At 35.8% G+C, this 27,361-nt stretch overlaps 1 protein-coding gene across 3 annotated transcripts in view; it reads right to left on the minus strand.

The window, feature by feature from the left end:
• Positions 1-27,361, minus strand: part of AGL (amylo-alpha-1, 6-glucosidase, 4-alpha-glucanotransferase) — an 80,813-nt gene that overhangs the window by 13,602 nt on the left and 39,850 nt on the right. For all 3 annotated transcript variants that reach the window (XM_047724067.1, XM_047724068.1, XM_047724066.1), the window contains exons 21-30: positions 25,656-25,786; positions 22,264-22,400; positions 21,372-21,505; positions 20,130-20,305; positions 15,934-16,036; positions 12,046-12,271; positions 10,736-10,847; positions 2,975-3,110; positions 1,271-1,383; positions 202-413 (exon numbers count right to left, since the gene is read on the minus strand). In XM_047724067.1, coding sequence (XP_047580023.1) covers positions 202-413; positions 1,271-1,383; positions 2,975-3,110; positions 10,736-10,847; positions 12,046-12,271; positions 15,934-16,036; positions 20,130-20,305; positions 21,372-21,505; positions 22,264-22,400; positions 25,656-25,786 — 1,480 coding nt within the window. The remainder of the gene's footprint in view (positions 1-201; positions 414-1,270; positions 1,384-2,974; positions 3,111-10,735; positions 10,848-12,045; positions 12,272-15,933; positions 16,037-20,129; positions 20,306-21,371; positions 21,506-22,263; positions 22,401-25,655; positions 25,787-27,361) is intronic.

Below are 27,361 nucleotides of genomic sequence, written 5' to 3' on the forward strand. Positions count from 1 at the left end.
GCTAAGGGTGGTATGCACAACACTTTATTAATTTAGAAAGACTATATTAAACTAGCTAGTAAACAGTATGCTTTTTGGCAAGTAAATGAATTTGAAAACAAATGGGAATAAAAAACTAAATATACTCTAAATAAATAAATAAAATCTTTAAATATACTCTATCACAACATTTCTGAAATTTGAAAATAACAATTCACTTACTACAACCATTGCTATGGTAAAATTAGGCCTGAGTTGATAGTCACACCAAGGGCTTGAAGCTCCATAACTATCTTTGTATATGCCACGTTTGTGAACCAGATTAGGATGCTTTTCATTAGAATCTGAAGGGTCTTCTGATACATGAAACAACTTTTCGAAGTTGGCTTGTATTTTTCTGTCCCACTCCTCATAGGAGACTGTCACAACCTTTCCTGAAACATGAGAAAAGACTTGGCAGTTTTAAGCATTCAAAGAAAGCCATATATTTAGTTACAGCCGAAGTCATATTTAGGCAATAAATTATCCACTTTTTAAAAGTATCAGGGTCTTCTGAAGGACAACAGCCTGAAATTTAAAATTATCATTCATTGTATTACCAGAAAGGATTAGACTCCATCAAATGATCCCTGATTTGTCTTTGTATCACTCTTAACATGTTTGATAAAGTTACGTGTATGGTGCACTTGAAATGAAGCTAGTCTGAATTGAGAAGTGCCAGAAGCGTAAAATATATACCGGATTTCAAAGAAAATACTCCTCCCACAAAAGAATGCAAAGCAGCTCATGAATAATTTCATGCTGATTACATGCTGAAATAACATTTAGCATATATTGAATTAATAAAATATATTATCATAATCAATCTGCCCTATTTCTGTCTACTTTTTAAAATAAGAGTACTAGAAAATTTAAAATTATATATGTGGCTGAAAAAGATCATATATATGGCTCAAATTTTATTTCTTTTGCATAGCACAGTTGTAGAAAAAGAGATGTAAAGATTTCATAAGTGTTCCAAAAAATGCAACTTGCTCACAGTCACATTAAGGACAAAGAAAAGCACAATAAGGCAGTAACTATGATGCTTGTCATATCTCAGGTCAAAGTTGCTGCAAAAATATGGTTAGTCACCAGGTTTGTTACAATTTTATACTAGGAAATTAACGTTTTTTCTTTCTTCTTAATCTTAAGGGTTTCTAATATTAGTTCATAGACTCAAATGATGATTACACAGATTAAGAGTACAGACAGTATATTCAAAGTTTCTTAAATAAAATAAACAGCTTACCATGTTTTTTTACTGTGACTTCATGATAAGGGAAAATTCTTTTTTTGGATAATTCCAGCAACCAACGGACAGCAGATTTACTCAGGCCCACAATTTCCACAGCAGACCCATCTCTAAAATTAAAATAAATTTTGTTCTGTGAGTTGGAGTCATTTAAGCACTACTTAAAGGGCATTCAATAAAAAATTTTGATGAATTATATACTATAAAAATAATTATCTATAAAAACCCCTCACTTTATGGAAATGAATACTACATATATAAGAAATCACTCCTCTTACTATTTGGCCATTGCTTACCTTCTTAACAATTAAAAAAAGTTCTATGAAGTAGAATGGTGATTATGGAGTTAAAGGAAATGGCAGCTGGAAAAGGTAGGGGTGAGGAACCAGAGAATACTGAAATAGAGCACCAGAGAAAAGATAGCAAACATGGGATATAAGGCTGGATAAAGCCAGGGAAGAGACACATAATCTGAAAGCCCATTTTTAAGAAAAATGAAAGGGAAGTATAAGAAGATCTAATTACCAAAATAAACATGTTTTAAAAACAATTTGCAAAGCATGTAACAACACATAAAATTAAATGATTTTTTTCACAAGTCTGACTGAAGATAAAATTTGGAATAAGAAAATAGTTTCTCAGACTTGATACTTTTTTTTTTACTTAATTAATTTTTCATTTTTTTAAAGTAGATCCTGAGATCAAGACCTGAGCTAATATCAAGAGCCAAATGCTTAACCAACTGAGCCCTCTGGGCACCCCTAGTATGTAGTATTAAGCATTTAAAACCATAAAAAGAAATGATGGGATAAAAGATAAAAAAAAATTAGTGGGGGGAAAGGGTTCAGAAATTAAAAGTATTCCATAAAGAACAGGATTTGGGCATTTTCTACATTTATAAAAGATGGGCATAATGAAATATTTACAATGAAAGCAGTTCAGGTTAAGATAAGATCTTAAGGACAGGGATAATGAATCACAAAACTTTCCTTTGAGGTGCTTGTAGAGAATCACCCATGAGAATTTCCAGAAAAGAACAAAGAGCTTTACTTGAAGACTTGTAACAAGAGAGTTATATTGTAGGAGAGAAAGGAGTGAGTGGAAGAGAAGTAGGAGGGAGGAAAGGAGCTTTTGACTGATTGACTTTTTATAAAGATCATTTATTTATTTATTTATTTGAGAGAGAGAGAGAGAGAGAGAGTGCACTCGTGTGTGAGTGGTGGAGAGACAGAATCTCAAGCAGACTCTGCACTGAGTGCAGGGCCCAGTGTGGCGGTGGGGGGCGGGGCAATGTGGGGCTTGATCTCACAACCCATGAGATCATAACCTGAGCCGAAACCAAGAGTTGGACGTTTAACCTACTGAACAACTCAGGTGCCCCACATTTTGACTGATTTAATATGAAGACTTCATGGTTAATAGAATAAAAGACTCCACAAGTGGTTTTTTTTTTTTTTTTAAAGATTTTATTTATTTATTTGACAGAGAAATCACAAGTAGGCAGAGAGGCAGGCAGAGAGAGAGAGGAGGAAGCAGGCTCCCTGCCGAGCAGAGAGCCCGATGCGGGGCTCGATCCCAGGACTCTGAGATCATGACCTGAGCCAAAGGCAGTGGCTTAACCCACTAAGCCACCCAGGCGCCCCTCCACAAGTGGTTTTAAAAAGGGTATTATTATACAATTACCATATAAATAAATACTACCTTGGAGTGGCAGGGATGCCTCTGTTTCTAGCTCTGTCACTTTCTCCCATTTTATCCATCCAGGTGCCACAATTTAAGCGATTTCCTCCATAAACAAACCCTGTTTCTTCGTCAACCCCTGCGGTTATATTAAAGCCTGAAAAAGCAAAATAGAACATTTATAAAATCTGATAGGGATATAATAAACTAGGAAAACTACTCTGGAGAGCAATGTGGTAATACCTTAAAAGTTGAAGATGCGCATATTCTAAGTAATTTCATTTCTAGATATGTACTTTAGAGAAATCCTTACCTATGTGCATATGAAGGTATGTACATGGATATTCAATGCAATGTGTCTGTATTAGCAAGAAAATAGTCACTGAGCAGAGGAGTGAATAAACACAGTGGTTTATTCATATGTGGAAAACTCACTATATCATTTAAAATTAATGAACTGGGTTTACAATGCATCATAACTGATAAGACCCCAAAACAAAATGATCAAGCAAACAAGTTGCAAAAGGATATGCATAATAATAAGATACCTTTTCTTAGAAGTTTAAGATATAGATAATACTTATACAACCAGGTATGTTGATATGACTATGTCTAATATGATAATACTTGATAAAATTTAAAAACATAAAAGTTGGGGCACCTGGGTGGCTCAGCGGGTTAAAGCCTCTGCCTTCGGCTCAGGTCATGATCCCAGGGTCCTGGGATCGAGCCCCACATCGGCTCTCTGCTCAGCAGGGAGCCTGCTTCCTCTCTCTCTCTCTCTCTGCCTGCCTCTCTGCCTACTTGTAATCTCTGTCTGTCAAATAAATAAATAAAATATTTAAAAAAAAAACCCAAAAGTTTAAAAAAAAAACCCAAAAGTTTAAAAAAAAAACCCAAAAAAACCCCTAAAAGTTATATGTATATATTATAGTGTATTTAAATATACTGGCTACATACTATATAATGTACTGAATAAATACTACATGATACAAATCATATGTAATTTACACATACTCAAACTCATAAAATACAAATACATACATGGCAAAAAAAACCCTGATTATAGCATAGTCATTAATTCTAGAGAGGGAGGGAAGAGAGAGAGATAAAGATGAAGCTTCAGATACATCTGTAATGGTTTATTTCTTTATAAAACAAAAAAGAAAGATCTGAAGAAAATATGACCAAATGTTAAATATCTGTCTAATTTTATTTCTAGGCTTAAAGGTGTAATTTATATTATTATTATTTTCTCTTACTGAAATGTTTCAGTAAAACCTACAATCTTATTTAAAAACTACAATTATTCACAGATATCACAAAAAAATGTTCTTTTAAATATAAAATCAGGGGCGCCTGGGTGGCTCAGTGGGTTAAACTGCTGCCTTCGGCTCAGGTCATGATCTCAGGGTCCTGGGATCGAGTCCCACATCGGGCTCTCTGCTCAGCAAGAAGCCTGCTTCCCTCTCTCTCTCTCTCTCTGCCTTCCTCTCCGTCTACTTGTGATCTCTCTCTGTCAAATAAATAAATAAAATCTTTAAAAAAAATAAAAAAAATAAATATAAAATCAATTTCTATTTCGTTCCCTAAGTGAAGGATAAAAAAAGTATCAGTGATTCTTACTAGTTCAATCATGTATACAATTTGTATGTTACCACTACAAACACTAAATTAAATAAAGGAGGTTAACTACTGTTTAAAATATAATTTAGAACATGTAAGAAGGAATTTAAGTTCTTTTTTTTTTTTTTTAAAGATTTTATTTATTTATTTGGGAGACAGAATGAGAGAGAGCACAAGCAGGGGGAAGAGGGAGAAGCAGGCTACTTGCTGAGCAGGGAGCCTGAAGCTGAGCTCAATCCCAGGACACCAGGATCATGACCTAAGCTGAAGGCAGATGATTAACCAACTGAGCCACCCAGGCGCCCTAGAATTTAAGTTCTTCAGTCTAACATCAAAATTTGCCAATGAGTTAGTGAGTTATCTGAAATATCTGAAATTGGGGCGCCTGGGTGGCTCAGTGGGTTAAAGCCTCTGCCTTCAGCTCAGGTTGTGATCCCAGGGTCCTGGGATCGAGCCCCACATCGGGCTCTCTGCTCTGCAGGAAGCCTGCTTCCTCCCCCCTCTCTCTCTGCCTGCCTCTCTGCCTACTTGTGATGTCTCTCTCTCTCTGTCAAATAAATAAAATCTTAAAAAAAAAAAAATTAAAAAAAAATCGAAATATCTGAAATAGATCACTTAAAATGATTATCATTTTACATTAAAAACAATCATGTTTACAAAAAAAAGTCCACAATCCTATTACCCTAACATAACTATTACATTTATGTATTCCTTTCTAGTCTTTTCACATAATATTTTCATAAATATTTCATATAAACTATTTTTCATGTATTACATTCAACACCCATAAGTCCTTAATATTTTATAGTCCTTAATATTTACATTATATTAATATTATACAAATTATAAAAATTATGATTTGTAGGAATTACAGAATTTTTCATTCAAGTCAATGTAAACATTTCCTGTTAAACATAAAGACTGTTTCATCCTTTTATGTGATTGTAAGCAATGTTATGATCAATATTATGTAATATCACTTTTTTATGTGTTTTAGATTACTTCATGGACTAAAGTCCCAGGAGTGGAATAAATTCATGAACAAAAACATGAATATTTTATATCTCATAAAACATACTTGGGTATCTACCTATCTATCTATCTATCTCCAAGTTGCTTTCCAAGAAGAATGAGTCAATTTACAATGTCATCTGTAGTATCTGAAAACCTCTCAAATCTAAAAACAGTTATTTGTTACTGTTTGTTATGAACTGAATTGTGTAAACACCCAAATTCATACGCTGAAGTCCTAAATCCAGTATATCAGCATGTGACTTTATTTGGAGATAGTAATCTAAAAAGTTAATCACATTAAAATAAGGTCATTAGCTTGGGCTCTAATCCAATTTGACTGGTATCCTTGTAAGATAAGGAAATTTGGGCACAGACAATGCACAGAAGGAAGCTGATGTGACAATACAGGGAGAACACCATGTAAACATGAACATGGTCATCTACCAGCCTAGGAGAGGGGCCTGGAAGAGATCTTTCTCTCACAGCCCTAGGGCCGAGTCAACCCTGCCAAGACTTTAATTTTGGACCCCTCACCTCCAGAACTGACAGACCATATTTCTGTCATTTAAACCACCCAGTGTGTGGTACTTTGTTACAGCAGTCCCAGCAAATGAATACATTGTTTTTTGCTAATAGCACTTACAGCACTATGTGCCATGCACTGTACTAAGTGCTTTAACATACATATATCACTGAATCCTCATGTCAACCTTAGGAGGTAGGTGCTATTATTATCTTTCTTTTACAAATACAGATGAGAGAGGCAAAGAGAAGTTAAAACTTATGCAACAGAACACAGCTAGAAAATGAGTAGAGGGGAATTTTAAGATAGCAAGTCTGCATATGTTGGTTAAAAAAAAAAAGATAGCAAGTCTGCTTCTGGCATTGGTGCTTTCATTTACGCTATGCTCTCTCATGATAATTTAGTGGGGAAAATTGGTGACCCACTTTAATATTAATTTGTTTAAGTACTGGTAAGACTGAATGCTTCTCTTGTGTTTACCCCAGGACCCTGGGATCATGGCCTGAGCTGGAGGCAGATGCTTAACGACTGAGCCACCCAGGCACCCCAGGTCTAAATTTTTTAGTAGCTGAAATAAAGAAAACAATAAAGTGACTAAATAGTAGATGGATATGGCTGAAGAATGAATTAGTGAGATGGAAGATCAGACTAAAAAATTTCCAGAGGCAGCAGGAATGGATAAGAAAAAAATAGATAAGAGAAAAAAATATATATATTTTTTCTTAAAAATATAAGAAAGGAGCTAAAAGCTGTGTGGATAGACACAAACAAGAAGATATGCAAATAATAGTACTCCCAGAAAGCATAAAGAGAAGAAATACCTGAAGAAATAAAATGACAAATATTCCAGAAATAAGAGAAGATATCAGATTGAAAGGGCTCATAGAATGCCAAATGAAACAGATAAGAAAAGTTAGAATAAAATCCTGAATGAAAACAAAGAGATGGTTCTGAAAGCTTCAAGAAAGAAAGAGTAGATCACTACTAATGGAACAAGATAAAGGTCAACAGAAAATAATTGGATGCAAGAAGGCAATGGAATAATACTTTTTAAAATATTGAAGGAAAAGAACTTAAACTCAGATGCATTATGTCATTTAAATGTGAGAACATAATAAAAAAATTTCCAGTCATACAAGGCCTCAGAAGGCCTGACACATAAATTCCAACTTTAAAAACACTTGGGATGCCTGGGTGGTTCAGTTGTTAGGTGTCTGCCTTCGGCTCAGATCACGATCCCAGTGTCCTGGGATGGAGCCCTCCATCGGGCTCCCATCCACTCCCCCTGCTTGTGTTCCCTCTCTCACTATCTTTCTCTCTCTGTGAAATAAATAGATAAAATCTTAAAAAAAAGTAAAAATAAAAACCCTCTTGAAGATAGTGCTCGTAACACAACAATGGAAACAACTATAGCACCTTAGAGATCACATGTTTTTTTACTGGGCACTGTTCTGAGAGGTTTCATAAGTAACAAATAAATGAGATTAATTTATTGAATTAACTCAAATAAATAAATCTTGGGGGATGTTGTAAGAGAGATGGACAGAAAAGATCAAAGTACACATAAAAGCTTATTGCTACCTAAAAAAAGAAATAACCAAAGAAAAGAGAAAGAAAAAGTCGAGTCAAAATAATTCATTAAAATACAGATGGGGCACATGCTAAATTTCTTGTTTTGTTAGGAATCAGTCGGTATAGCTATATAGATATAGGTCTTAGGAACAAAAATCATAAGGACAAGATGAGTGGATTAAAACGGAATGTGTTGGTTATTCTTTATTTGTAAAAGGCAAGCCTATAAAGTTAATAAATGTGAGACATTATCTTTGTGACACGAGGGTGGGGTAGGATTTCTGAAATAAACTATGGTGAAGGACATCATGGATAAGGTTAATTTGGCTTTTAGTGGGAATATAGACTAGTGTAATCATTACGGAAAGAAATTTGGTAGTGTTTAATCAAAGAGCATATGAGTATAGTGTATGAGCTCTGATACAGTAATACCAAGTGAAAGAAGCCAAACACAAAGTACAAATACTGTATGATTCCATGTATATGTGGTACATAGAACAGTTAAATATTTAGATGCAGAAAATAGAATAGTGGTTACTAGGGGTTAGGGGATGAGAGAATGGGAGTTATTGTTTACTGGGTACAGAATTTCAGTGTGGGATGATGAAAAATTTTGGAGATGGATAGCAATGATGGTTACACAACAATGTACTTAAAGCTCCTGTGTACGTAAAATGGTTAAAATGGAGGCGCCTGGGTGGCTCAGTGTGTTAAGCCACGGCCTTCGGCTCAAGTCATGATCCCAGGGTCCTAGGATCGAGCTCGGCATCGGGCTCTCTGCTCAGCGGGGAGCCTGCTTTTCTCTCTCTCTCTCTGCCTCCCTCTCTGCCTACTTGTGATCTTTCTGTCAAATAAATAAATAAAATCTTTGGAAAAAAATGGTTAAAATGATATATTTTATGGTAAAATGATAAATGTGCATTTTACCTCACACACAAAAAACATCAATAGTAAAAAAAGAAAAAACCCAATAATCCAATTAGAAAATGGGCAAAAGACACAGACATTTCATCAAAAAGAGATACAGATGACAAATAAGCACATGAATAGATAGATGTCCAATACCATTAGTCATTAGGGAAATGCAACTTAAGACCACAACGTATAGTGGTGTACCCAACCACCAGAACAGCTTAAAAAATGATTAACATCAAATGCTGCTGTGGATGTGGAGAAGGTGGGTCTCTTCAGTTTGTTCGGGGAAATGTAAAAAGATACAGCTACTTTGGAAAAAAGTTCAGCAGTTTCTTATAAAACAAAATCCATACTTACCATATGACCCAATCACATTCTTGGGCATTTGTCCCAGAGAAATAAAAATATATGTTCACACAAACACCTGTATATAAATGTTTATATTAGCCTTATTTATATTAACCAAAAAATGGAAAAAAACAAAATGTCCAATAGATGGAATGTTACATCCACCAAAGAGCATACTGTGGAGCGATACAATGGAATAAACCATTGACACATGGAACAGCTTGGAGGCATCTCAAAGGGAATTATGCTTAGTGAAAGAATCAATATCAAAAGGTTGCATACTATATAATTCCATTTATATATATTCCTTTTTTTTTTTTTTAAGATTTATTTATTTATTTGACAGGGACAGAAATCACAGGGAGAGAGGCAGGCAGAGAAAGATGGGGACAGGCTCCCTGCTGAGCAGAGAGCCTGAGCGGGCCTCCATCCTAGGACCCTGAGACCATGACCTGAGCTGAAGGTAATGGCTTAACCCACTGAGCCACCCAGGCGCCCCTCATTTATATATATTCTTAAAATGATAAAATTATAGAGATGCAGAACAGACTAGCAGTTGCTGGAGACCAGAGGTTGTTGGTGTGACTCTAAAGGGGTAGCATGAGGAAGACCTCTGGGCTGATGGAACAGTTTGGTATCTTGACTGTGCTAGTGATTACATGAAGCTATACACAGGGCAAAATTACACAGAACCATATACACATATGCTCAAACACAAATGAGTAATATAAAAATAGTTAAAACTGAATATGGTCTAAAGTCTAGTTAACTAATGTCAGTTTCCTGATTTTGAAATTGTACTACAGTAAGATATACAGTAAGGTAAGATATCCTCATTGGGGAAGCTGGATGAAGGCTTCAGAATACTCTTATCTATAATTTTTGCAACTTTTTTTTTTCTTTTCTTTCTTTTTTTCTAACTAGGCTCCACACCCAACCTGGAGCCCATACTCATGACCTTGAGATGAAGACCTGAGCTGAGATCAAGAGTCAGGCACTTAACTGACTGAGCCACCCAGGCGCCCCATTTTTTGCAACTTTCTATCAGTCTCCAATTCATTCAACATTAAGAAGTTAAAAAAATCTACATGCACATAAAACAGTATATGTTTTGCAGAACATAAGTAAATACATAAAAATGTATATGTACTGTATGTTCCGCATATGTCTGTGCATTACTTCCTGTTTCTAAAGGGTAATAAAATAAATTATCATTAGTCTTGCACTGGCTGGTGATGATAGTATGCCACAAAATAAGAATATGATGAACTTCTAAGAGGTTAAAAAAGTGTATCTATTTTAACTCTGTAGATGAAACTTTTTATAAAAAGAATTTTCTAACAGCCCAAATTAGAGACAGATTGTAGATGAAAACTTAGCTCTGCCGCTTAGTAACTGTGTGACTCTAGGCAAGCTACTCTGCTTCAGTCATATCATCAGTACAAATGGGAACACTACAACTCACCCCCAATGTTCTTGGGAGTGTAAATGGGAGTAACATAGGTAAAGAGGTTATGCTAATGCCTAGCACATAATAAGTACTTATTATTATAATTATAAGTGCAACTGCCAAAATTACATTTCAAATTAGCTGACAAAACATATTAAATTTTATTTTTCCTCCAGAAGTTCAAACTAAACCCGTGAGATCGGGACTGTGTTAATCTTTCTCACTGTTATATTCTGAAGTTTTATACACAAATAAAATATTAGTCAAATATATGAACAATTAGAGGGTTTAATTCCACCTCATCAGTAACTCTTTACTATGTAAAGTTATGTACCTTCATCCTTCATGTTTCGATCTATCTGTGGACCAGCATTCCTTTCTCGGAATTGTATGCCCTGCATGTGTCTCTGCATTACTTCCTGTATTACTTCAAACAATGGTTGATCCTGTTTGAGACATAATGGATATTAAATCTGTTAGAAATCACATTTTTCTTACCTTCTCTCAAATCCCACAACTGATTTTCTGAAACATATATTGTCCTTTGGGGAAGAAATGGGGATCGCGGGTGAGACTGGGGAAAGAAGGAGCTCTTATACACCAAATCGTAGAATCAGCCTTTGGCATATGAATATTTAACATATTGTAGTTTTGACTATTCATGTCTGTGACATGCAATAGATTGTAATTTTGCTGACACACAAAAATGATTCTTGTGAATTCGTGTAATTTCTATTAGAGCGAATTGTGTAGCTAATAAATGCATCTATCTTATACAGAGATCTAAACTTTAAATCAGCATTGCTGTTCTTTCTCATTCACATATATAGTAATGGGGATAAATTACACACTAAAGTGATACTTTAGGTAAAAACTTTTTTGAAAAATGTTCTTTGAATATTTCATGATAGAAACATCATGGGGACACAGACCTCTGCTAACTCTAAGGTGGTTTAGAAGTCCTCCGCAGTCACATACCAAACAAACTATAATATAAAGGTAGATCAGAAGTGGCAAAAGTACAGTATCATTGTACATTATTGACTGGGAAGAAAACCACTCAAAATGTTTTTTTTATCCTGCACTGTTCATAACATAACCTCTGGACTCCCTGGATTGGTGATCAGGCTCTCCACAATTTGGTTCACCCTTTCCCACCTACTCTTACTACCCAGCAGGCACCCTCCATAAAAAGCCAAATCAGACCAAGCAGTATATCCTAAACTGTGCTTTGGTCCACCCTGCACTTTATTTTTCCTTTCATCTCTGAAGTCTTCCCACACCTTCCCTCATTTCTGCTGAAATCCCACTTACCTTTTAAGGTTCAGTTTAGGTGAAATTTTAGCTACTTAATGAAGTCCTCCCTAAGAACCACCTACTAGATTATCTCTCTCCCTTTTATGCACAGCATTTCCCATGCACTTCCTTTTACAATGGCCATATTAGGTACATATCATATCTTCTATCATGTTGTAAGTTCTTTAAGCAAGAAGCAAGTCTTATCTGCTCAGAGAACTAGCAGGTGCTAAACATATACCAATGCTTGAAGAATTTTTCAGATTTGGCTTCTTTATTACATACATTTTTATATTAGAGGCTAAGTTATTTTTCAGGAAAAAAAAATTGTTTGAAGAGGATTTTTACCAGTGTGCCGGCAGACAAAGGAACAGAATCATCTGTAGGATACATTCTGGAAACTGGGCACTTGAGAATGTCTAGGCCATTTGGAACCATTTTACAGTAATCCTGAATACACTGTAGCCACCACCACACAGCATCCCGGCAATTGTATCTGGCATAAGTTCCTTCACCCAGGAGATTAGGAATGAGACCGTGTCTCAGGGTACCAGCAAATGCTAAAATAATATTCCTAAAACAACAGAATTAAGTGGATCATTTGACATGAAAACAATCACTTAAAAGATTTAAGTCCCTTTTTGTGACTATTATTTCAGATGCATTTTCTCTCTTGTCCCTATTTCTTTGAATTTTCATGTAGAAAGCGGTCATAATATGAGAGATTAAGCACTGAATTAAAAGCCTGAAACCTTGATACTAGCTCTGGCTTTTTCTCTGACAATCTGTGTGGCTTACCCTCTCTGGGATAGTTTTTTCATCTGCGGATTTAGGTATTGGACTGGGTGGCTTTTAGGGTCCGTTATAGCTCTAGAGTCTACTTCTGAAATCTGCGGTATTTCAAATAGAAGTAAATGCGACATGAACTGTATTATTTTAAATACTGCAGCAAATACATAAGAAAATAAATGGGTAAAAGCTGACCTTGGAAACCATGATTTATTTTCAAAAACTGGTAGAGAATACTTAATCTACTTAATCTTTTAAAGTATTATTGTACCATCGTATACCAAATGACAACTTCGTAAGATGGAACAGCATTTTTAAAAGGGGCATGAAAGTAAGATAGGGTTTAAAACCTAGCATTGTCATCTGTATGATCTAGGAAAAGTCATTTAAAATGTCCAGGCTTCAGTGCTTTTTGGTTAAACCATTTAGAAATTTAATTAATTTTGTGTCTCAGTTTAATGCCCACCTCTTCAGTAACAGTGCAGTCATTTGTATTCTGCGGCACAAGTGTTAATAGGGATAGTGACACTTCAATTGAGAAAAGGTCAGAATGCAGCAATCGTAACCATCCAGAACAATGTCATACACTTGAAATTTGAATAAAAAGACCTCTGTCCATGAATATCTCTGCAGAAGGAGGAAATAGAACTCTCTGTGGTACAGATAGCCCTGTGCCCACCAAAAATTGCTTTCCTACATGCTTCAACCTACTTTTTAGGTGGCTGTGGCCAGATTACTAGATTCTAAGGCAAGAAGGTGAATGGAACTTATGTATGATAAGTGCATGAAACAGGTGTACTTTCCCCACTCTCTTTCCCTCTCTGCAAGCTGGCTGGAGAGTAGTAATCAGAAGCCCTAGGAGATGTTTGATTCTCAAGAAGAAGGAGCCTATATCCTTGAATCATTATGTGGGAAGCTGGCTCCTGAACACCCACATTGAACCAGAAGCAAGAAATAAATTTCATTTGTGAAAAACCATTGAAATGTAAGAATTTATAATTTATAGCACCTAGCACTACCTTAACAAACACATTATCCTCTCAGAATCATCCAAGTCAGTGTTGGCAAACTTTTTCTGCAAAGGACCAGACAGTAAATATTTTAGGCTTTGTTGGCCATATATACGGTCCCAGTCATGCATCCTTCTTCTTTTTTAAATGACTCTTTAAAATGTTAAAAACCAGGGCGCCTGGGTGGCTCAGTGAGTTAAAGCCTCTGCCTTCGGCTCAGGTCATGATCCCAGGGTCCTGGGATCGACCCCCCCGCACCAGGCTCTCTGTTCGGCAGGGAGCCTGCCTCCCCCTTTCTCTGTGCCTGCCTCTCTGCCTACTTGTGATTTCTGTCTGTCAAATAAATAAATAAAATCTTAAAAAAAAAATGTTAAAAACCGTTCTTTGCTCCCAGGTCATACAAAACAGGTGATAGGCCACATTTCTCTGACCCCTGATCTAGATAGTTATATGTAAAATTAAAAAGCAGAAATTGTTGATGGTATACAGAAATGATAATTGGGAGCCAAGATAACAAGGAAAATAATAATAATGATTTACATTATTATGATTTACATTTATATATGATGATTTATATATGATTTATTATAATGATTTGCATTTATGTAATGCTTAGCATGTGACAGATGTTGTTCTAGACACTATAACTGTATTAGTTCATTTAATCCTCACTAGGGACGACTGGCTGACTCAGTTGGTGGACCATGTGACTCTTAATCTCAGAGATGTAGATTTGAGCCCCACATTGGATGAAGAGATTACTTAAAATCTTTTCTTAGAAAAAGATTTTATTGGGGCGCCTGAGTGGCTCAGTGGGTTAAGCCGCTGCCTTCGGCTCAGGTCATGATCCCAGGTCCTGGGTTCGAGCCCCACGTCGGGCTTTCTGCTCGGCAGGGAGCCTGCTTCCTCCTCTCTCTCTGCCTGCCTCTCTGCCTACTTGTGATTTCTCTCTGTCAAATAAATAAATAAAATCTTAAAAAAAAAAAAAAAAGAAAAAGAAAAAGATTTTATTTATTTGAGAGAGATAGCACATGCACACTTGTGAGTGAGCATGAACAGGGGAGGGGCAAAGGGATGAGAAAACTCCCCACTAAGCATGAAGCCCTACATAGGGTTTGATTCCAGGACACTGAGATCATGACCTGAACGGAAGTCAGATGCTAAATGGACTGAGCCACCCAGGCATCACCCAAAAATAAAATCTTAAAAAGAAATCCTTAGAAAAACCCTGTAATTTAAGTACTATCACCATTTTACAGAGTACAAAGAGGATAAATAATGTATTAGTTGGTAGTTTGGAACTAGGATTAGAATGTGGCATCTGGCCCAAACCCAAGTTCTTAACCACTATACTGTGCTGAATCCTAATGTTCCATGTTCTACTTCTTAATCATAGTTATTTAGGAACATTTAAGGAAGAAGCAAACAGCCTCCCAAATTTCTATAACCCCACAATGGTCTCTTAAGTGAATAAGAAAAGGTCTTCTTATATTAGGTAATAGGGAAGAATGTAATACATTTCAGATGTCCACTTAGAAATCTTCAATCTAAAAAAGAAATTTTCAATTTTAAAAAGACCCAAACCAGAACTTTTGTCATTTGAAGAGGGAAACTTCAGGTTTTTCGAATGACATCAAAACAAGTATCATTTAAATGCTTTTTCTGCTGAAAGTTTTAACTTGCAGAGCAGTGCTGTCAAACTTTTGCCTTGGGCTGCTGAAGATCACCCGGAGCTCTTGTAGAAACACAAATTTCCATCCGCTATTCTACCCTCCCCATCCCCACATTCAGAGCTCTAGCATAAGGACCAAGAATTTGCATTTCTAGCAAGTTCTCAAGTGATGGTGACTGCTGATCTGTGGTACTGATTTGTGCTGGTTTGAGTGGCACTGCTGTACAGCCTCTCTTTTCTACCTTTGACAATTTCATTCATATTACTGTGCCATAAGAAAACATTATTTTAAGACTAAAAGACATAACTGGAGGTTACAAGGCCTGACAACACATAGAGGAAAACCTGATACTATAATTCTTTCTACACAACTCAGCCTTCATTATAGAAGGGAAAAAAATGATAGAATTCAAATTTTACCCAAAAGTTCATCTGAGTTCTTATACTTAATTCGGACATAGAAATTTTACTCTTTAGTGAGTGATGTTGATAACATGATTACACATTTTTTGTTTTTACTGAGATCAATTAGCAAACGCTGAAGATAATTTGACCTATAAATGAAGGACTAGAACTTAATAACATCAAAGATATCCACTCCTTTGAAATTCTATGATCTTATTAAATAAACATGTTAAAAAAAACTATTTAAGGAAAACATAACCTCCTAAATGTTATGAATAGATGGCAAGAAGGAAAGTTTGAAGAGCATGTGAAAAACGTTTACACATAAACTTGCATTGCAACTTTTTAGAGATCTCCTACCTGGCCTCTACATAGCGTCCAGTAATCAGCAGTAGACCTCTCAGTGCAATAAAAGTATCCCTTCCCCAGCAGCGGAAAATACCAGAAGAAAAATGAGGTAAGCCTAATAGAAAACACAACAAAGTAATACATTAATCTTAATAATACACACAGGCTTATGAACTCCATTACAGTAGGCCAGTTCCCCTAAGGCAGGGGGACAAGAATGAGGGAGTCTGCAAGCCCTCTAAAATTATCTGTAAAATGTATGACTATACCTATGTCAACATTTCTGTGATGAGTTCCCATGTTTTTTGTTTTTTTTTTTTTAAGATTTTATGTCTTTATTTTTGAGAGAGAGGGAGAGCAAGAGCAGAGGGGATGGGCAGAGGGAGAGGGAAAAGCAGACTCCCTGTTGAGCAGGAAGCCAGGCAGGGCTTGATCCCAGGACCCCCCAGGATCATGACCTGAGCAGAAGCCAGATGCTGAGCCCACTGAGCCACCCAGGGCCCAGAGATTCCTTATTCTTTTTTTTTTTTCTTTTTATTCTTATTACATTCTTTTTTTTTTTTTTTTTAAGATTTTATTTATTTGTTTGACAGAGAGATCACAAGCAGGCAGAGAGGCAGGCAGAGAGAGAGAGGAGGAAGCAGGCTCCCTGCTGAACAGAGAGCCCGATGCGGGGCTCGATCCCAGGACTCTGAGATCATGACCTGAGCCAAAGGCAGCGGCCCAACCCACTGAGCCACCCAGGCGCCCCAATATTCTTATTACATTCTTAAAGGAATCTGTGACCTCAAAGAAATTAAGAGTCAGGGGCAGAGAGGGGTGCTTATCTACATGGATTAGAATGTGAGTCTAAACACAGATAAACTTTCTTTTGATATATTAAGGGTTGAAATCAGAGATCTAATATTTAACATATAAACAAACACTACAATATTAATAGTATATATATTTTCAGTGACACAAGTGGGAACGGTTACTAAAGCATAAAGTACACTCTTCAGATATGAGAGTGGAAGAGCTCAGGAGAGAGAGAGCTGTGTCATGTAACACTAATGATATATTTGAAAAGATTCTACCTGCAATTAGAGGCAACAAATTAATGTTGATCTTAATGATATATAACTGAACATGTTTATTATTTATTAGTCTAGATTCAAACTTTAATACCAAATTTCCCATTAATTCAAAACTACTTAAAAGTGTTACAGGGGTGCCTGTGTGGTTCAGTCAGTAAAGCATCTGCCTTTGGCTCAGGTCATAATCTTGGGGTCTGGGACTGGGCCCCCTTCAGGCTCCTTACTCAGCACAGCATCTGTTTCTCCCTCTCCCTCTACCCCTCCCCCTACTTGTGCTCATGCTCTCTCCCTCTCTCTCAAATAAATTTAAAAAAAAGTGTTACAGTTTGTTGGCCAGGTTTTACAAAAGAAAATAGAGATTTCAGGTACCAAATAACTTGAACATTCTATGTAAATGTAGCCACTATGCACAAGATAAAATAGGGTGATTGATGAATAAAATCTAAAATTTTTTTATTAACATATACTGTATTATTTGCTTTAGGGCTACAAGTCTGTGAATCATCAGTCTTACACAATTCATAGCACTCACCATAGCATATACCCTCCCCAATGTCCATAACCAAGCCACCCTATCCTTTTCCTTCCATCCCTCAGCAACCCTCAGTTTGTTTCCTGAGATTAAGAGTCTCTTATGGTTGTCTCCCTCCCCAGTCCCATCTTGTTTCATAAAATCTAAAATTTTACTTCTATACTGAGTTTAGTTTCTTATAAAACATGTCAAGAATACACTGTTACCTTTATTTGTACTAAAAACAATAATCAGTAGGAAAGTAAAGGAAATCAGCATTCTACTCAAAAAAGAAATACGCTAAAGCAAAAATATAACACATATTTCAGGAAGGGAAAATGAAGGTCTTAAGTAAAAGGTATACGGTATCCATTCATAACTATCTTCTAAGCATTTAACAGTATCTGACATTATCTTGTTTTCTTGTTTTCTGGTTTGTTGCATGAGTAACTGTCTTTCCCTAGAAGAAAATAGGATTCACAGTTACAGAAACCTTATCTGGCTTGTTTACTAATCTATCACTGACAATGGTTAACTGGTATATAATATATATATAAATTTACTAAATGAATGAAATAAAAGGCTAATTATAAAAGGTAAATTGAGAGGCAAAAGAATTTGACTACAACAAAAGAAAATTTTGGCCATTTAAGTTTCTACTAATTGGGTCTTTACCTTTTTTGGAGCAGACATTTTTTCTAAGAAGGATCAGAATTAAAGGTAACATCAGACACTTCTTTCCTAAACTGTCTCCAAAATAATGGTATAAAATTTCCCTAAACACTTTGTGTATTATTTACACATAGTTGATTATTGATAAATGGTTTATATATGGTTGATGGTTATAACTTTGATGATGATGAGGACAGCAGTTGACATATACATGACTCTATGCCATGCAGACTTCCTGGTACTTTAACCCATTTAACACCTTGTATGAAATATGAGTATAGATAGATTCAAGGGCGATTTTGAGTTGATATATCCCAAAGTACAGTCAGTTCGTCTTTGTTAAGATTTCAAAACTATAAACTCTAGCACTGATATGTGGAAATGTTTGCATTAACTTTTGACCTCTAAGAGTATATGACTTACAGATCACATATTTTGTGAGTGATTTCTACCTTGTCATTTATTATGCAAGTTTATAATTATACTTTTTATTTTACTATTACCAAAGGCTTGGTATTCATCTTAAAATGAACCCCCAAAAACCTGTCTGCAAATATGTGCAGGTCTATTCTTTGTTGGTATGGAGTGTACAGAACATTCCCTTGGGATACTGGAAGAAAATATAAAAACTTCTATTTATATTTATCAGTTTATCTTTATAGTTTATATTTTTGTTTTATACTGTACCTGATTATAAGTATATTGAGTATCATATCTTCTATCAATATATCATTTATGATCTCGGTATATCAGTATACTTATTTTGGGAGTGCTTAACAATAGCAGTGAATAATCAAGAATGTTGAGATCACTATTTTGTGTAATAGGCTTCTAAGCAGCAGGCTTTAAAACCAAATTCTGCACATCAATTTTTTTCCCACAATGATCCAGTTCAGTTTCATGAGAATCTTCATGGATTCATAGGGGAAATATAAGTACCAGGAGAAGATGAAATAGTTGAATGAAAATCTAAAACATAATTATGTAATGAAATATAATCATTCTAAATGAAAAGTTAATTTCTTTTTTAATTATCAGATCTAAGTCTTTTTTCTTGATATGGGTAGATGCAAATTTAAGAGGAAATCACATAAATACTATTACTTTCATCTTGCAATTTGGTAATTTTCAGCTTAGTTTGGAAAGTTCTAAATTCAGTGGCCTTAAATGTCAAGGAATCTATGAAATCTAAGGAATGCTAAGAAATCTATTCTTAGATTTGTTACCTGATTCAAGTTTTAACATTACTTGCAGGAAAGGATGCCAAAAAAATACAGTTGAAAGCATTTGACTGCAATTAGACACATAATAAAAAATTACTTGACACTTGTTTTGTGTTTTGTAACTTGTAGAGGATCTTTCTCTTATCTCTTGGTAATTTACAAGATTGAGTTCATTTTTTAAATTGGGAAAAAAGGGGCGCCTGGGTGGCTCAGTGGGTTAAGCCGCTGCCTTCGGCTCAGGTCATGATCTCAGGGTCCTGGGATCGAGCCCCGCATCGGGCTCTCTGCTCAGCGGGGAGCCTGCTTCTTCCTCTCTCTCTACCTGCCTCTCTGCCTGCTTGTGATCTCTCTCTGTCAAATAAATAAATAAAATCTTAAAAATAAATAAATAAATAAATAAATTGGGAAAAAAGTATAATACAAAAGGGTAGTAAAACAAATCTGATAAAAAAAAATACAAAATGTCAAGAGTCAGAAAAAAAAAAAACGTGCAGAAGGATTGACCAGCCACAATGAAAAACACACATAAGTAAATGCCTGTTGTACAGTATTAATTAAATAGTAAGCACAAATATTAGTTCTACAAGTAGATATGAAATTTTATTAAGCAGTCACATAAAATCTTGGATAACATCATGTCTTTTTCTAAAAATACTGATTTCCCCATAACTCTTCCTCCTTGAATAATATGGACTGACACATTTTAACCTGTATGTAAATTCTTACCTGCAGCTAGAGACACACAACACTGCTCCTTTTCTTTTGTAATCTCATTTAGCCTGTATGGTACGTCCATAAGTGAAGGTGAAAGAAGTGGCAGAGAAGGGCACTTTCCTACTCCACACATCTGCACTGATCCCAGGGAAAGGTGTTTCACAAAGGTAGAGCCATTCTGAACAAAGCTGTAACAAAGTGGCTGAATTTAAAATACAATTTGTAGAAATACAAAATTTTTTATTATTTATTTACTTAAAAAGTTTTATTGTGGTAAGAACACTTAACTTGAAATCTACTCTCTTAATAGATTTTTAATTGTACAATTCAATAATGATACTGTTATTTACAAGCACAATGTTACACAGCAGATCTCTAGAACTTACTCATCTTGCACACCCATTGTTTCATAAATTTTTAGTAGTATCATTTTAATTTATTCTTTCCTTCAACTAGCCTCTCTACCAGAGTGTAACAATGGTAATACTGGCTGAAAATATTTCAGTTTGGTTAGATTTCAGAACTGCTTTCATTTCACCCAATATTATGGCTGGTTTAAGTTCAAGGCCTATTGTGCAACAAATGGAAGGGCTGAAACTTTTTTTCAAATATTTTATTTATTTATTTGAGAGAGAAAGAAAACACAAGCTGGGTGAGGGGCAGAGGAAGAAGCAGACTTCCTGCCAAACAGGGAGCCCAATTTGGGGCTAGTTCCTGGGACTTGGGGATCATGACCTGAGCCAAAGGCAGACGTTTAACTGACTGAGCCACCCAGGCACCCTTGAAGTTTTGTTCTTTCTGAAATTATTCCCAAATCAGTTTGGTGGCTCTTCAGTGGTACATTCAGATCTGTAATTTCATTTTAGGGAAATTTATCACTAAAGGCAAATTTCACTCATAGTAATAGCAGAATAATTTTTCTCTTAATGAAAAATTAGGAAAAAACTGTACACATATTCTAAAAATTATATCTGTTAACAAGTCAAAGAATAAGTAGAAGCAAATAATATGAAAAAATTAAATTTTCCCATGAACACGAGTTCTTAGCTTTACTGAACAGATTTTAATACCTATGTTTGTTTTTGTATGCTCCAAATAAAAGGATGCAAATACACTTACTATCCACTTACAAACTTTCTCAACTCTATGAATCTATGACAGTTCTTTATGTTTTGGTCTTTAAAGAGTATATAAACTGACTATATATGGTTTCTACACAAACATGCCTATTTACTCAAGTTTTGTTGGATATACCTTGACATCTGCTTCCATGCTATATCCAGAAGAGTGGTGTATGCACCAATTAATATAGCATCGAAGTAACATGGGATGAGATAACGTGGGATCTGCTTCAGGTAGAAGAACATAGCCTGCAACCATTTACCAACCTATTATAAAAATAATTTTAAAGTTATTTTGGTGTGAATAGCCAAACTATGGAAAGACCTAGATGTCCATGAAAAGGAGAATGGATAAAGAAGATGTAGTATATATACACAATGGAATACTATGTAGCCATCAAAACCCCCCGAAATCTTGCCATTTGCAATGACATGGACGGAACTAGAGGGTATTATGCTAAGCGAAATAAGTCAATCAGAGAAAGACAATTATCATATGACCTCTCTGGTATGAGGAATTTGCGAGGCAGGGTGGGGGGGTCGTGGGGGACAGGGAGGGAAAAAATGAAACAAGATGGGATTGGGAGGGAGATAAACCATAAGAGACTCTTTATCTCAGGAAACAAACTGAGGGTTGCTGGGGGGTTGGTGGGGAGGGATACGGTGGCTGGGTTATGGACACTGGGGAGGGTATGTGCTATGGTGAGTGCTGTGAATTGTGTAAGACTGATGATTCACAGACCTGTAGCCCTGAAGCAAATAATACACTACATGTTAATTTTTTTAAAAAAGTTAATTTGGTGTGTTTACAGGCTAGGTGCATTTTAAGAAGTAAATCCAAACATGCAGCTCTACTATCTAGTAATCTATCAACCAGATTTCCATTTGTTAAAATGGGAAGATGATGAAGAAGGGAGGAAAGGAGAAGTTTTCAGGTTAGAAAACTATGTTAATTTTATATACACCATAGTAATATAGTTTTTATTGTTTCCTTGTTTTATGAACTAGAATAGACTTTTACTTACTTCAGCAATAGTTCCTGATCGTGAAATAAGTCGGTTACTGACATAATCAATCATCCAATCTCCAGATCTCAAATTATCACAAAAGGGATGTCCCAAGTCATTCTTTGGTCTTATTTCTGCCAAGACGGACATTAATCCTGAAAATTCATAGAAATATCATGCTGTTATTGGCAGAGGCAATTTGTTCCCATAGCCTGGGCTACTGCTATCTCTTAGTGATACGGGGTGAACACATATAGAGGTAGACACAAGGGCTGTTAAGACCATAGTCGCACTTCCCACGGTCGGAGATATGTGTGGCCACACTGGCTTGCCCTGAGATACAAAGACAGACATACTGAAGGAGACTACTGTCGCAGGAGCTATGTAGAGCTTTCCAAGATTCCTAACTTCTGAGTCTTGTCTTGTTCTTCTGAATTTAAATATTATAATATTCAAAGGCAACTAACTGGCATAGTTTCCCAGGCTTAAGGCATTGGGGGGAAATTGATTAAGTCTGTATCTTCTCATGTTAAAAAGTGGCGAAATCATTAATATTCAGGCAATTGCAGGAGTGGTTTCAGAGAGAGCAAGAGCATCTCTGGTGATAACAGGCCTGCTTTGGAAAGGATCTTTGAATTATAACAAGAGGGAGTTGGAACTAAACAAGCTACCAAGGTGAAGTATATGAGCATATTCTTAAATAATACTCAAGTAGAAACATTAGAATTTCTATGCATACACAGCAGTTTCTGTTATTTCAATGATGGAACAATAGTACTTCTTTCATTACCCAATAATGTAATAATTTCCACATTAAAAATATTATATTAATGGGGCGCCTGGGTGGCTCAGTGGGTTAAGCCGCTGCCTTCGGCTCAGGTCATGATCTTGTGGTCCTGGGATCGAGTCCCGCATCGGGCTCTCTGCTCGGCAGGGAGCCTGCTTCCCTCTCTCTCTCTCTCTCTCTCTCTGCCTGCCTCTCTGTCTACTTGTGATCTCTCTCTGTCAAATAAACAAATAAAATCTTTAAAAAAAAAAATAAAAATAAAAATATTATATTAATAGCCTCATCAAGTTCATTTTGACTAAATTTATTTATATATTTAGGATTTAATTTTACTTTATATATAGCATGTCTTGAGAAATAATAAATATATAAATTTAAGATGTACTTCTTTCTCTCAAGGGGCTTACAACCTTCTTTGGGAAACAAAGCATAAAACATAAAAAAACTAGAAAACAAGACAGTATAAAAAATAATGTTCCACTTTTGCTCTAACATTTTTTTTCTAACTTTTAAAAAAAATATTTTATTTATTTATTTGACAGACAGAGATCACAGGTAGGAGATCACAAGTAGACAGATGAAGATCAGAAGCAGGCAGAGAGAGGTGGAAGCAGGCCCCCTGCTGAGCAGGACCCGGGGATCATGACCTGAGCCAAAGGCAGAGGCTTTAACCAACTGAGCCATTCAGGCACCCCTGCTCTAGCATTTTTGAAGAAGGCAAATATTGCTCAGTAAATATAAGTTTCACTTGTTGAGTAACGGTGACATGATGAAGCAGCATTTTAGAAAAAGAGATCTGATCAATGGAATGGAATGTTCTGTGGAAGAGGTAACAAGAAATTTGAAAACTGGTTACTTGGTTTTGCAGACAGGAATAGGGTGTTAACTACGAAATAAAAGAATATGGTATACTATAGAGAACACAGAAAAAATTTAGTCACAATCACTGATTGAATACAGAAGATAAAAGGGACAGATCCAAAAACTGATTCCTGGATTCCAACATGACTTATTATTATAAAAAGTAAAGAAGAAGAGAAGGGGGATTTTGTTTAGGGAAGAGAAAGTTAATGAAGTTGTTAAGTCTGACTTAATTGGATGTTGCTATTAAGAGTCTGCTAGTAATATCCAGTGGAATACTGGAAATACTAAACTGTCAGAGAAAAAAAGGGATTGATACAAAGTAAAAAGTAAATCAGGAGAGAGTTAGTAAAGAACTAGACTTAACTTTAAGAAAGAAAAGGCCAGAAAAGAAGTTCAGAACAGTGCGTTTTTTTCAGTCAGGGAGCAGAAGGAATTCAACAGCTCAGGGTGAAAATGGAGTAAGCAGCTGTCTAGGACTGGTAACATATACATTTCTCTATTTTGCACACCACAAAACATTTTTTTGTTGAAAATGAGACTGCTTTAGAAAAAAAAAGTCAAAAGCACCAAAGTCTAGAAGGAAGTTACTGGGAGCTTTGTTATGTGCTTGGTTTTGTAGAAATTACAAAAGCTAAAAAACAAGAATGCAAAAAAGGCAAACATTGTTCTTTCTCAAGGTGTAATCTAGTTAGTGGGGTCTTAAGGCTAACAATTATCAAGTACTAACTATGAACTGAGCATTGTCTAAGTGCTTTGCCTGTATTAAGTCACTTAGTCCTTGTGGTAGGCACTATTACTGTTTTCATTTTACAGATGAGAAAATTGGGCCATGCAGAGTTTACTCCAAGGTTATAGCGCTAGTGAGTGTATCGCAGGGAATCTAGAGCCCATTCTTAACCACAACAATAAATATTCACAAAACACTGTACTAGTTAGTAAAATATCTTCCAAGTAAGATGGTATAGCAAGTAAGAGGCATAGTAAATTAATGCAATGGGTATCCAGGGGGACTAAGATCTTACTGTGAAAAATAATAGTTAAAGGAATGTTTTGTGGAAGATGTAAGAGTCAAACTCATCCTTAAAGATGGGTTAGATGCACAGAGAAAATGAGTTGCAAAGGAGGCATGATATGTGGAATACTACATGAACTAGGAATACATGTGTGATCAGCCACATTTCCTAGATAAAAATCCAAGAAAATATTTCCAACCAGGTGGGTTAAACTGATAATTAAATATTTAGATCCTATGTCCTGCCTCACAACTACTCTAACAACATAATGTTTTACTATAAGTTCTCTTTTTGGATAAAACAAATATGCAATGAAACAAAGTTTTTTATTAGATGAAAAAGGAAGATGAATGTATTATATTTACAACCTATACCATTTGGGGCCCAAATAAATTTTCTCATTTAGTCTTCAAAAAAGCCTATGTGAGATTCATTTTGTATTTCATTACCGAATACAAATCAACAAATTCACTATTTGTATAAACCAAATAAAAATACATCTTTTAAGCCTAAAAAAAAAAAGCCTATCAATTACACAATACTATTCACATCTTATAAAGGCAGAAATGGGCACAGAGAGGTTAAGTTACTGGCTGGAGGTCAATGAATGAGTGGGTGACAGGGCCACAATCTGAACCCAAGCAGTTGGATTCTAAGCCCACACTTTAATTCTATAAAGAAGATACCATATGACCCTAAAAAACTCCCCCAAACCCAAAAGCTTAACTATTCTTGTATTTGCTTACCTTGAAGACCTGCATATTTAAGAGATGACCAGTTTGGTATGTCATAACAGCCTCCACCATCCTCTTGTTCTTCGGCTTCACATCGGTAAAGTACCTGATTCAGCTCAGCCAAAGTTAATTTTGAGGCAATGCTAAGAAGTGGAAAATAAAGAGAACCGGTAAATACAGTAAAATGCTGTCAATAAAGAAGAAAATCTGAATCATAACCATAAAATACCTTAACAATATATGTTTTAGTACCTCAGCACTATAATATACATTACAAACAATACGTTATAAATAATAATTAAAGGATAAAACATGTTAAAGATTCAGTTAGAAGTCACATTTCTTCCAAGCCAAGAAAAACAAATCAATTGCCAAATTTTATTACTTGGAAGTATCCTAGAAAAATATTTTGGTTGCTACAACCTTTTTCTCATAAATTTGCTTGTTTGTTTTTCTTTTTTTAAAGATTTTATTTATTTATTTGACAGAGAGAGAGACCACAAGTAGGCAGAGAGGCAGGCAGAGAGAGAGGGGGAAGCAGGCTCCCTACTGAGCAGAGAGCCCGATGTGGGGCTCGATCCCAGGACCCTGAGATCATGACCTGAACTGAAGGCAGAGGCTTAACACACTGAGCCACCCAGGTGCCCCACACATTTGCTTTTTTAATCTTTCTTGATGGGCTTGGTTTTTTTCTCTTCTTTATATTCTTTTAAGTAGGACATCAATAACATTTTTATGCTAATTATCCTAAAATTGAAATACTTGTCAAGGACCAGCAAAGGGATAATCAAAATTCATAGTTAACTACCTTAGAAATCATGTAGTATTTCTCTCCTCTCTTAAGATGGCACTGCCCTTTAGCTGGGTTATTCAAGAAACCAAGATTTTCTTAGCTAAGGATGCTTCTTGATAATAGTCAGAAGGAGGTGTCTGTCATGGCCTTGGTTTCCCCTTGGTCCGGGTAGCAGTGAAACTGTATAACTGACCACACTTGAATACAACAAAACCTTACCTTTTTTTAAAAATAATTCTAGTCATTTCATTCTACAGAACTGAATACATATCCTCTTCAATTTTATGTGAAAATATAACCTCTTAAATGTACTTCCTTCTTTCTCTTTTAGTTCTGTCTCAACTGAGAAAATTATGGTTGGCTGGGCTTTGTTCCCTGTTTCTGCCAGACTCTGTCCTCATAGTTGGGACAGACTCTTCCTTCCTCCACTATTTGTGAGTCAAGTTTGATCAAATCAATCAGCAGTCTCAGTACCAACTCCATTCTAGGCAAATGCTTTCTGACACATAGCCAGTGAACTTGCATACGAATTACCTGGGGAGCTTATTAAGATACAGATTTCTTGGCCTTACCCCAATAATCTGAGTAGGTCTGAGGATGAATATGCATTTTATAAGCATGCCACAGAAACACAAAACAGCTTCATCACAGATATTTTTATTTTCATTTCATTGCATTTTATTTTTTTGAAGATTTTATTTATTGATTTGATGGAGAGAGACACAGCAAGAGAGGGAACACAAGCAGGGGGAGTGGGAGTGGGAGAAGTAGACTCCCTCCTGAGCAGGACCTGATGTGGGGCTTGATCCCAGGACCCTGGGATTAGGGCTTGAGCCAAAGGCAGACGCTTAATGACTGAGCCACCCAGGTGCCCCACCACAGATATTTTTAGAATGCAAATACTTTTCTAATAGTTTGAGTTGAG

The sequence above is a fragment of the Lutra lutra genome, chromosome 4, assembly GCF_902655055.1.
Source record: "Lutra lutra chromosome 4, mLutLut1.2, whole genome shotgun sequence".
In the NCBI taxonomy this organism is placed as follows: Eukaryota; Metazoa; Chordata; class Mammalia; order Carnivora; family Mustelidae; genus Lutra; species Lutra lutra.